Source organism: Pteropus alecto, unplaced genomic scaffold, assembly GCF_000325575.1.
Source record: "Pteropus alecto unplaced genomic scaffold, ASM32557v1 scaffold113, whole genome shotgun sequence".
Lineage (NCBI taxonomy): Eukaryota > Metazoa > Chordata > Mammalia > Chiroptera > Pteropodidae > Pteropus > Pteropus alecto.
In genome coordinates this window covers 5,880,311-5,892,649 of record NW_006433949.1, presented here as the reverse complement: position 1 = coordinate 5,892,649, position 12,339 = coordinate 5,880,311, and the positions used below count along the sequence as shown (strand labels likewise).

Genomic DNA, 12,339 nt, shown 5'->3' with positions numbered 1-12,339 from the left:
AAAGGACGGGGGAGGGGGGGAAGGGCGCGGGGCCCGGGCTGGTCCGAAGGCGGGTGTGTGGTTACAGAAGGGCTGCGCGAATACTTCGGCCAGTTTGGGGAGGTGAAGGAGTGTCTGGTGATGCGGGACCCGCTGACCAAGAGATCCAGGTGAGCCCCTCACCCCCTCCTCCTGCTCCCGGCTCGCCCCCCTCCACCGCCACTCACTCCTTGTAACCATCTGCCTCTCCCTCACTACGGCGCGCAGGGGTTTCGGCTTCGTCACTTTCATGGACCAGGCGGGGGTGGATAAAGTGCTGGCGCAATCGCGGCACGAGCTCGACTCCAAAACAGTGAGTGGCCCCCGGGGCTTCGGGGGTCCTTTGGGAGAGGGAGGCCGCCGGAGGAGAGGGTCAGGAAGGACTCTCCCCGGGGGACAGTTGGACAGGGTCCGTAAGGAAGAAGGGAGTTTTCTGAGTAGAAGGGCTGCCAGGCTCTGAAACTTTGTCACTAGAGTTGAGGGGAGAGAGAGGAGAAAAAAACCCAGGCCTGCCATGAGATGCTACATCTCCCAATCCCTCCAGTACTGGAAAGGGAAAAAGCAGCTACCACCCCCTCCCCAAATGTACTAATCTTGATGCCTCCGAGAGGAGCTTGGGGTGAGGCTAGGTCCCTTCCCCAGCCCAAGTTGGGTGAGTCAGGACTGCAGTGACCCACCCTGGTCACCGCTTCTCTGAACTCTAATATTGGGTTCTGTGACATCCCTCCTCCCCCTTCAATTCCAGACCAATGGCAAAGCATCACTGAGTCCCCCTCCCTCCTTCCTGCCTTCCCCCCTTCCCCTGACTTTTGGTCAGTGTGCCCCTTGCTTTGTGTAGAAGACTCAGACCTGCTTTGCCCATGAGGAGATTCATGAGAAGGAAGCTAGTTTGCCTGGAAATAACCCTTCTGAGGGCTGGATCTTAGCTGCTTGTTTGATATTCAAACTCCTGGAACATTTTGCTCTTGTCCCACTGCTCCCCGGTGTCTTGGGCCCTGCAGGGGGCGCTGGCCCAGGCCCTAGCTCAAGGGGAGGGAGAAGGAGAGAGTCAGAGGAGGAGTTATTCTGTGATGGGGGTGACCTGTGATGGGGGTGACCATCTGCCAAGGGGCCAGGACAGTGCGATCTCTCTCCTCACTCCTCCACTCTCCCCCAGCCCTGGGCCTCCCTGCTTGGGTCAGTCCCTGGCTCCTGTTTACCTGCAACAATAGCTGGTTGTGCCCAAGAATTTGTTAAATTACCGCCTGTCCCCAGCCCCTGTTATCTCTGCCCAGTGGCTCCCACTCCTGCTTCCAGTAATGAGCAAATGAGGCCAGGCCTCAACTTTGCCGGCTCTGAAAGGATCTTCTTGGCTCAGACTGAGTGACCCAAGCTGGGAATGGAGAGACAGTGGCCTATTGTTTTTGGTTATTATCTGCCATCGAGCTGCCTGTTCTCCTACCATCCCCTGTCCTCAGAATGCACTGATGGTTTCTGCAGCGCTCAGGAAGATGAGATTTAGGGGCTGCGGCTGGGGTTGGGGGTGGGATGGAAGATTGATCAAGGGAAGAGAGAGGGGAGAAAGAAGGGTGAGATGGACATCCTTTTGAAATTCAGGATTCAAGGGCAAGGGCTTTGTGTTTGGCATTCTCTGGCCTGGGAAAAAGGGGGGTAAGAGGGAGGTTTATTGTGGGGAGTCTATTTTAAGTTCTGACTTTCACCTTTTATTTACTTGTTGGGTTTTATTTATGTTGCCAGCTGTGAGTCAGAGTGGAGGTGGGGTGTGTGAGGGATGGGGTATGTGTGGGTCTGCGGGACCTGGCTTGGGTACCATCTCCTCATCCGGGTGTGCGAGGGGCACTCTCTGAGTTGGGCTGTGGTGGCTGGGGAGGCTGTTTTCAAGAGAAATAGGATGAAAATGTCCATAGATGCGTGAAATCACACCTTTAGACAAGGAAAATGGTCAGCTGTGACTTTCCCTGGGGCCTGGTGGAAAGAGAGGAGGCACTGGCCCAGCGTGAATTTTGGAGGTTCCTTCTCTGTGGCCGGATTTCAGTGGGGGAGACTGTAGGAAGCTGGTCCCTGGTTTGCGCCATTCAGGCAGAGAGGAGCCAGAGCCAGTCGCCTAGAATGAGCCTGAGTTTTGAATGGAAGGAATTTTGGGAAAAGATAGATCTTGCCTGTGATTGGCTGGTAAACTTCTGAGTGGTGTCTACCCATGTGGGTGGCAAGAAACTCTGGAATGACTTGGCCTCACAGGCCCTGCATTGATCACAGTGTCTTATGCCCTGGCTTTTGTTGTTTCTCAGTATAAGTGGAGTACCCAGGAGTACCCGGGTGCATGTTGCTTTTCTCCTTTGGTTGTTTAAAGCCAAGGGCAAAAGTGGCCTGCCGATTGTAGTACTTTTGCTTGGGCAATGAAGGGCAGTTCACAAAGGGCTGCTTTCACCCACGTTATCTCATTTGATTCCCCCTAGCTGCCCCTGGGAAAAGTGAGTGTGATTGTCCCCACTTTACAGATGAGGGAACTGAGGCTCAGGGGGGTCAGGTGAGTTTCCAAGATCATAGGCTTGGCCAGGGGCCCAGAGTTTCTGAGTCCAAGTCCCATGCCCTTGCGCATCACCAAAGCCTGGGCTCTGCGTCACCCCAAGCCTAGCTCCATTCTCAAGAAGCTGCTTGCACCCTCAGGGAGGGCTCTTAGATGTCGATAATATCGGGGAAACAGAACTGAGTCCATTCCTGGTGGCTTATGAACTCTTATCTCGAAGCAGAGAGTTTCCATTTGCAAGGCTTCAAAAGTCTGGATTGTGTGCCTCACCTAGACAGGTCTCTGCGTGAAGTCAGTTAAGCCGAGAAGGCCCTTGATATACTTGGTGCTTAAAGGAATAAGATTTTGCTAATTTTGGGGGGTTCTTGCTGTGAGCTAGACACCGTGCCAAGTGCTTTGTAAGCATTATCTCAAATAATCTGCAGAGGACCCTTTGAGGTGGATGTTACTGTTTGCCCATTTTGCAGGTGAGCTTGACCCCGAGGCTCAGAGATTTTAAGTAACTTGTCTAAGGTCTCACAGCTGGGAAGCAGTGTAAAGTGGAGTTTGGACTCAGCGGCCTGGCTCTAGGACCTAAATGCTTAACCACTATATTTTCCTGCTAGAGGCAGTGATTGCTTCTGTCACCTCTGTATCCTGGGATGAGAGAGGTCCTTGGGGCTGAAGGCTGTGTGGTCACCCATCTGAAGTGTGATAATCAAGGCCCCTTCTACCTCTCCTTTCTCTTTCAGATTGATCCCAAGGTGGCCTTTCCTCGGAGAGCACAGCCTAAGGTAGGTGTGTCTGTGTCTGGGAGCTCTGTTACAGAGGGCAATGATATTCTCAGCATTCCTTTGTATGAAAGATGCTTCTAGAACCTCTCTGTGGCCTGGGATCGGGGGAGGGAGGATTCTTGATGTCCTTGCTCTGTGGATTGAGGACATCATGCATCGTCTTTCCAGCTGTGCTCTGGAGTGAACTGGGGAAGGGGCTGCATGTATTGGGAGAACGGGAACCCCTCAGGGGACTTGTCCTGTATTTAAAGCCAATATGATTTGGATCCTGAGTTGAATTCTGACCTCAGAGATCACAGCCTCTGTGCCCGGTGCCTCTCGAGGTCAACCCCAGGACAGACTACCCCCTGTGGCTGAGCTACAGTTGGGCCAGGGAGCTACCTCTGACCCTAGTCACCCTCCTACCTCTTGACCGTGATGTGTTGGGTTTGAGGAGGGGGAAGGGACCATGGAGTCTGTCACCTGTTGTCTTTCAACTTGGGTGACTGGGACTGCCCTCCCAAGTGCTCTTTCTCTGAGCTGTGGTGTTTTTCTGGCTGTATGGAAAACAGATTTCTAAGCAGTTGAGCTATATAGCACTCAAAACTTTTAGTTCAGGTCAGGTGCCTAGGATTCTAGTCCAGGCCACCGGGCAACTAGCCAGATCTTAATTTTTAAGCAGTGGAATATAGGGACAGACGGGAAGGCTGATTACAATACCCGGGGCAGGACCCCTGTGTCTGCTGACTTATGTGTCCTAGGACTAGGTAGGTCCCTCTCCAGGAGATCTTAGTTTCCCCTTTGCAAGGGGGTTGGTGGGAACTAGAGTGCTTTAGGATTTTGAGTCATGGAGCCCAGCTCCTGCCACAGCGAAGGAAGGGGGGCAGCTTTTAGGAAACAGGAAAGGGGCATCTCTGGAAGGGTCCAGCAGAGGACCGGAAAGCAATTTTGGAGCAGGTATTCGAAGGAAGCCGCACCAGGGAGCACATGGTCGGAATTGGGTTAATTCCATTAAGCAGTTTGGTGACAGAAGGTGCTTTAGTGTTAGGATGGGGCTGGGAATTGCCGTGGATTAGCCATGCGCTCCTGGGGTAATTAGGACCATGTGTTCTTCCTAAAACAGGGCTGGGGCCACGGGGCTGCCAGAGGTTGGTTGGGAGAAGGTTGATGAGGGAAATGTTGGCGTGGAGTTCAGGGGCACCCTGTGGTGGGTTTTGGCCTCTCCCAGGGGGCTGGTGGGGTCTTTAAGTTCGGCTGTATGTCTGGGTCACTAACCTACCCCCTTCTCTGTATTGGTCTTTAGGAAAGGCATTTTCTGCTCACAGACCCCAGGGAGGGAGGCAGGAGGGAGGCACACTCCAGCCAGCCAGGGTGTGGGGTGCACAGCTGCCTGTGACAGGCCTAGAGGCGGGGGTTCAAGGGGGAGCTCGGTGGGGGGGGCCTTCAGAGTAGCTGGGGCCACAGAGAGCTTGTCAGCTGGCGGCCTGGCAGGAGGGCTCGAGCCCCTGCTGGTGGCAGTAGGCCACAGGACTCAGATGCCCACTTTCTCATTCCCTCCCCCTAACAGATGGTGACTCGAACGAAGAAGATCTTTGTCGGGGGGCTATCAGTGAACACCACGGTGGAAGACGTGAAGCAATATTTTGAGCAGTTTGGGAAGGTGGGTCAAATCTGGGGTGCTTGGTGGAGGGGGGTCTGAAAGGCCTGTAGAATTGGTCAGTAGCGAGTGGAGTCCAGGTCATTCTCATTTTTGAAAAAGGTGTAAAGGGGGCTGGGTCCTTCTGTGGGTGAGGCGAGGCCAACACACTGTTCAGGCTCCTGTCCTATCTATGGGCCTCCGACTGTGGACCCATCCCCAGGGATACAGGCCACACAGTAGCTGTCTCTGTCGTTGCCTTTCCCCTGTGTTTTTCTCTTGCTTATCTTCATGCTCCCGAGGGAGGCTGCTCTCCCATAGCCAGTTCAATCCAGTCACCCCTTGGCCTCCTGGGAGTTTGCACCTGTCCAGGCCATGGGCGGTTGTACCTTCCCCCAGGCCTTTCTGGTGAGGATGATAAGGAGGTAATAAATATGACTCCCAATTGCACTTAGCACCCTGCTTGTACAGGTGGGAGCTTGGGGCAGGAGCTGGGGAGACACTGATCCCCTAGCTATTTGGGGGGTGGGCTGAAGATCAGACCCAGAGGATTGGCTCTCAGCTCCGAGGTGCATCCAGCTTTAATTTCTGGGCTATTCGGTCTACGAAGTAGGAGATGTGGCGATATTAGACAATAGGATGTCCTCAGAAAGGTGGGCAATTTCAATGTCAAGGTCCTCTGGAGAGATAGCTAACAGGGGGCCAAATTTTAATCTCAGGATGAAGTAGGACTGCCGCGCTTAGTGCTGGGGACCCTGTTCTACTCCTGAGACACGCTACAGGCTGGGTCTCTACTTTCCCATCAAGGCATTTTCAGTTCCCCACTAGGCAAAGGGCAAAGAAGGTGGCTTGGGAAATAGGAAGCGGGCCGGCGACTGGATGGGTTTTCAGTCCCCTGTCTCAAGGGTAGAAGGGGAGAGGGTGGGAGGTCCCCTGGCCGGCGGATGCTGGCGGCGTTGGGGCCAGAGGCCGAGGCTCAGGCGCCTCCGTGGGGACCCAGGTCCAGGACGGAGGGCAGGTCGGCAGCCTGGGCCCCAGAGGGAAGGGCGCTCCTGGGAAGCAGCAGGCCCCGCTTGCTCCGGCGGGGTGTCTTTGTGTCTGAGCGCCGAGCATTAGAGCTCGCACTAATCTGATCCAGCAGCTGTGATTGGAGGCCGCCTGCCCCCGGGGCCGGCGTTGCCATGGCAACCGGGCCCCAGGAGAAGCCGTCAGCGGCCGCGTCTTTTGTTCGGGCCTAAATCGGCGTTGGCATGTGAAACCGGCCCGGGGAGGCCAGGGGGAGCCGGAGAATAGGCTGCCAGGGAGCGAGGGGGACAGCCGGGAATGCCAAGGGCCCCGCGGCGGGGGGCCCCCCGCCCGGATCGTGGGGCCGCCGCCGAGGGGGGAACAATGGTCAGCCGCCATGGCTGCCACTCAGGCTTAGCGGCCGCCGAACTTGGCGGCTCCCACTGGTCAGCAGGCCTCGGCCGCCTCCCCTCCCCCTGCCAGAGCCCCCCTGCCCTCGGGTTCCCATGGAGACCAAAGCCTATTAAGGACACTGGGCTGGGAGCCTCCCTCCCCTCAGCTGGCCCCAGGAGGGGACACCAGTGGGGGTCTCCTGGACCCCTAGCCACCTTCCTTGTTCCCTGCCCTGGCCTCAACCCCACTGCCCCACTGGGGATCTGTCCAGCCAGGGCCCAGGTTGAACGATCTGGGGGGCCAGGGATGGTGGAGTTGGCAGGCTGGATAGAAGAAGTTGAAAATTCTGTGGATTTGGACAGAATCAGTTTGTGAGTCAGGCAGGACCTCAAAGCTGTAGGACAGAAAGGAGGGTGTGGCTGGTTCTTAGTTTATTCATTCATTCATTCAGAAAAATAATTATTGAGCACAAGGTGCTCAATAGGTTGGTTGGTCATGGTCATAGCTGACACAGGCACTGTCCTCACGGAACTTTCAAAGCCAGCAGTGTTAGGTTGCTCTCCAGCTTTGTCACTTTCTCCCACGTGACTGAGGACAAGCCCCTCCATAATAAGGTAAAAATAATAGTCATTATTTTTTAAGCACTTACTGAATCCCAGTACTGTGAGTTAAGAGTATATATGCATAATCTCTTTTAATTCTTCCTGATAAGACACTCTTACACCCATTTTACAGATGAGGAACCTGAGTCACGGAGACACAGCCACTTGCCCAAGGTTACTCACCAGCAAATGGGGGACCTAGCATTCCAATTCAAAGCTTATGCTTTTATCACAACCCTCTTTTCTAGGTTTCTATGTTCCATTGTTTAAGGGGATGGGGAAGGTGTGCTGAGCCTGAAGTGTCCCTCCAGTTTAGACAGTCAGCTGATTTGGGATTGGGACTCAGGATGGGTCCTTAAGGATGGGAGTGAGGGTGACACTCCCCTGCAGGGACCCGGGGCAGGAAGTTCCTAAGGGAGGAAAGTGTCATTTCCTTCTCAGATTCTCCAGGGACCCAGCTGCCTCCTGGCTCAGTGGGGTCCTGGTTCTCCGAAGGGGAAGTCAGAGGCCCAGGGCAGCATGGTGCCTAAGGAGAGTTGGAGGACCACCCTGTTCAGAGGCCTCCCCTTTCCTTAGAGAGGCAGATGATGGGCCTGGAAAGGGCAAAGGAGAGTGGGGAGAGGCCGCGCCCCACGGCCTCAGGAAGTTTTCCTTAATCCCCTGGGTGTCTGACCATTTGTGTGAGGGTCAGCAGCTGGAGTGTGATGGAGGGGTATCAGAGGCAGCCCTTGATTTCCACCGAGGATGAATCAGACCTTAGCTTCACCCCGTGAGATAGCTGACATTGGCTGAAGAATTAAGGGGGGAAGGAGGATGCACCAGATGTAGGCAAAGGGACTGTGGGAGGGAAGGTAAGGCCATCGGCTGTCCGTGTATCTAAGGGGATGCCTTGAGGAAGTAGCAAGAAGTCTGGGGTCCAAGGGATGGGGGCTAATGTAGACTCTCCCCCTTCCTTAGCCCCTGTCCCCTCCCCCAGTCAGTGGGAGGCTAGCAGCCCAGGCACTGAACTCTACTTGCTTTAATTACAGCCTCTAGCAAAAGGAAACCTCAATTAGAGGAAAAGATCTGTACCAGCAGAGGGGAGTCAAGACTGGCTGGAGTGGCTGCTGTCCTCTCAGCCTTTTGCAAAAAGAGAAGAGGCTTTTGCTTCCCCATCTCATATCTTGGCTTCTGTATTTCCTCCTCTACTGCCCACCCAGGCTTGGTCTGGGATTTGCTCTGTGTCCTTGGGCAGGTAGCTTCACCTCTCTGAGCCTATTTTCTTATCTACAAAATGAGGCTCGTACCATGGAGGCAACGTGCCGGGAACATATCCCACACTTAATATTTGCAGGCTGGTCCATTGAGAATCTGGTGGTTGAATGGGGGGTTGCTGTGGCCTCCAGTGGGGTCGCAGATGGAAAGTTGTCCCCGGCATGGGAGGAGGTTTAAGATAAAGCCTAGACTAGACAAAGGGGAGTGGGTATAGGACCCCCGCTCCTGGGTTGTGACGGGTCCCCCTGGTATCTGGTGGGTCCTCCAACAACAAAATGGCTCTGTTCCATTTCAGGTGGATGATGCCATGCTGATGTTTGACAAAACCACCAACCGGCACCGAGGTGAGTGTGGCCCCCTCCCCCTTTCCAGGCGGGGTTGGGGGCCTGTGGTCAGCCAAGGGGCTGCAGGTCACAGCTGCCCTTTCATCTCTCCTCTTGACATCCTATCCCTGAGGATCTGCATCCTCTCCAGGGCCTGGCCTTACAGAAGGCTTTTGTCCCGCTGTTTCCTGTGCTAGAAACTTGCAGAATTGCAGACACCCGAGAGGAGCAGAGGAGCAGACTCCCTCCCAACCGAGCCCTTCCACCCCTACGCGGCCCCCGCCATGTCTGCCCAGCCAGTGTCTCTGTGGGGACTTACCTCGTCCCTGGTAACCAGAGCTCAACCCAGGCTACCCTAGGGTCAGGCTGACTTGTGGCCCCAGGCATTCTGCTCCTGCCGCCTCCCTCCACCCTCACCCTCGGGCTGAGCCCAGCCCCCAGCCTCCTTGCCCCTGAACCTGTGAGCATCTGGGCCACAGTGTTCACACTGCCTGGTTGTTTTTCTCCCAAGGGCCTTGACTTCTGAGAATCCCATTCCAGTCCCTGGGGCACACCAGGGAGGAGGTGGGGCTGTTTCTCCAGTTGCTTCAGGCCTTAGGGCCTTTTAACCTGTTCTGAGAGTGGAGTATGTGCTGTTGTGTGTGCATGTATCTAAACGTGAGGATGTCAGTATCTGAATATGTGTGTGTTTGGTGTGTCAGGGTGACTGTGTATGTATCCATAGGGGTCTTTATGTCTTTGTGAGCACTAGTGAGTATCTGTGTGCTATATGGGTACGTGTGTGTGCGCCTACCTATCTGTGTATGAATGTGTCTGTGTACAAACATAAGTTTGTGTGTGTCATTTTAAATAAGTGTGTGTGCTTTCTTCCCCCTTTAGAAAGCATCTGAGTGAGAGAAAGGGCGTGTCGAGTGTAATTTCCTCATAGCTCTGCCACTTTCTACCTTGCTGCATGACCTTGAGCAAGTCACTTCACTTTGCTGAGCTTTGGTTTTCACATCTGTAATTTGGAACTAGAAACCGTGTCTCAGAGAGTGGTCGAGAGATGCCTGCGCTGTGAGCAGAGCCTCTCGTTAACTTTCAGACGCCTTCCTGGGAGAGCAGAGTCGTGGTATTAGTGTGACTCAGGGCTGGGTTTTGACCGTGCCTTTGCCCTCCAGGGTTCGGTTTTGTCACGTTTGAGAGCGAAGACATCGTGGAAAAAGTGTGTGAAATCCATTTCCATGAAATCAACAACAAAATGGTGAGCCGGGGTTGGATAGGGTGGAGGCGCAGAGAGAGACTGAGGCTCCAGACTGAGCCGGCCAGGGATGCCCGGAGGTTCGGGAGGCAGTCAGTGGGGTAGTCAGTTCCCTTACCCACTGAAAATCTGGACAGGAAGGCAGTGTCCCATGGCAGTTAAAAAGCACAGGTTTGAAAGCCTGAGTTGAAATCCTCTGCCACTTGCTAGTCTAGTCACTGGGCAGATGGCTTCCCGTCTCGGAGCCTGTGGCAATAGTTCCTCCATCATAGGATTGGTGTAAACATTCACGAACTATTGCATGCAAAGCCGTTTTACACAGCGCCTAGCATGTAGCGAGTGCTCCGTAAATGGGTAACTATGAAATTAATAAAAAGGCCTGGCAGGGAATAGAAGGGTCTGTGAACCCAGGACTATAGGAGGGACTGACCACCAGGTCTCATTGCAGGTGGAATGTAAGAAAGCTCAGCCAAAAGAGGTGATGTCGCCGACGGGCTCAGCCAGGGGGAGGTCTCGAGTCATGCCCTACGGAATGGACGCCTTCATGCTGGGCATCGGCATGCTGGGTATGTGCCAGGCCTGCACCTGCGCTTCTTCCGGCCCGGACCTCCTCCCGGGACTACCGAGGGCGGCGTGGGTGTCACATCTCCTCTGTGGTCTGCCCTCCTGAGTCACTGGGCGGGAGTGGGGACCAAGGATCGCAGGCCTACCAAAGGTGGGGCAGTTTTGTTGTGGGGTACTGCCCTCTGGCGGTAGCCCGAAGAATGGTCCAGCTGCTCCTTATTAATTAATTGGTCCTTCTGTCCATCCATCCATTCGTTAGTTCATTCATCCACACAGTAAATAGTTATCGAGCAACTATAAATGCCAGGCATTGTGCCAGGAAGTATGACAGTAACTTTCCTTGGACCTTTATGGTCTGACAGGAACAAATAACTAAGATCATAAATAAATAAATAGGTTTAGGATGGAAATGTATAGCATAGTTCACAGGGAACTTGACCAAGACTTGGAGAAGCCAGAAAAGAAGTTACATTTGAGCTGAGTCTGCTGGTTGAGTAGGAGCTAGTTATGGGAAGGCAGGGGAGAAGGGAAGGTGAAAGTATTCCAGGCAGAGGGAACAAGATTTACAAAGACCCGAAGTCCTTTAAGAAGGCAAAAGGAAGGCTGCTGCTTGTTCGTTCAACTAATATTGCTTGAGCAGCTTCTGAGAGGCAGCACCTGCCCTCGGGGAGTTCCCCGTCAAGTGGGAGACAGGAATAAATGGTCAGTGTCACCACAGAGTGTTTGGAGGCTGTGGGAGGCCCAAGGAGGCACCTAAACCCACCTGGGTGTCTGGGAGGCCCCCTGGAGGAGATGAAGGCTGCCACGACCTTGGAAGGTGAGCAAGAGTCAGCAGCACTTGCGGCCCATGGCCAAGGGTGAAAAATCTGAGCTAGGCCCCCAGGATGCTCACAGTCTCCCTGGAAAGACAAGCTGCGTGCACACAGAAAGAGATCAGTACCGGGGTGGGGGGTGGGGGGTCTTTATGCAGGGGATGGGGGAGGGGTGCTCTGGGAATTTAGAGGAGGAGGGAATGGTGTGGGCTAGAGGGTCAGGATTTGGGATTACAGGACAGCACCCTCCAAGTGGAGCATGGGCTTCTTTGGGAGTTTTTAATTTTCACTTTTTATTTGGAAGTAATTTCAAGCTTTCAGAAGGGTTGAAGAAATAAAGTTGCACAAGGATTTCCAGATTCATATGTTGTTAACATTATACCCTGTTTGCTTTAGTATTTTCTCTATTTGTGTGTGTGTATGTATATATATGCACGTACATATGTGCACACACACAAACATACATACACAATATACTTGTGATTTTTTTTTCCTGAGTCATTCGAAGGCAAATTACATGTATTATGGTCTTTTACCCTTAAATACGTCAGTGTATATTTCCTAAGGTTAAGGATATTCTTTCATGAAACCATAGTATTTTAATCTAATCTCTCTATTTTCTGACTTTATCAGTTGACCCAGTAATGTTCTTTAGAGCATATTTTTGCCTTTCAGAACAAGATCCAGGCTTGACTCAGGTCTTGCATTTAGTTGTCTTGTCTCTTTAGCCTCCTTTGATCTGGAACATTGAGAAAGTTTTCTTTTCAAGGTGATCCGTTTTTTTACCTCATTTAAAGAGTGGGGAAAAAAAACAGGAAAGAAATCCTATAACATATAGTGAGAATCGTGCCAGTCAGATCTGAATTTGAATCCCATTTACACCATTATTACTCACGATATGATTTTTCTTTCACAGCCGCAAATATTTATTAGATGCATACTAAGTAGCAGGCACCAGGCGGGTGCTAGAAATACAGAAAGAAAAGATGGGGAAAACAGAAAATCAGCACTTAAATTTATCCTGAAATAAATTTAGATAATGGTCATCAGGGCTATGAAAAGGAAAAACCAGGGTGATACGATAAGTATCGTAACTAATGGGAAGGGAAGACTCTTTTGGAATGAGCTCGCCGAGGAGGTGACATCTGAGCTGAGACCTGCACAATGAAAAGGACACAGTCGTGTGAAAACCTGGGGAGATGAGTTCCAGGCA

At 52.9% G+C, this 12,339-nt stretch overlaps 1 protein-coding gene across 1 annotated transcript in view; it reads left to right on the top strand.

Moving 5' to 3' along the window:
* The first annotated feature begins 36 nt into the window (after positions 1-36).
* Positions 37-12,339, top strand: part of MSI1 (musashi RNA binding protein 1) — a 21,311-nt gene continuing 9,008 nt past the window's right edge. Inside the window, exons 1-7 of the mRNA XM_015586771.2 lie at positions 37-149; positions 247-331; positions 3,277-3,318; positions 4,865-4,957; positions 8,483-8,531; positions 9,671-9,753; positions 10,199-10,316. Of these exons, the coding sequence (XP_015442257.1) occupies positions 121-149; positions 247-331; positions 3,277-3,318; positions 4,865-4,957; positions 8,483-8,531; positions 9,671-9,753; positions 10,199-10,316 (499 nt within the window). The 5' untranslated portion in view covers positions 37-120. The remainder of the gene's footprint in view (positions 150-246; positions 332-3,276; positions 3,319-4,864; positions 4,958-8,482; positions 8,532-9,670; positions 9,754-10,198; positions 10,317-12,339) is intronic.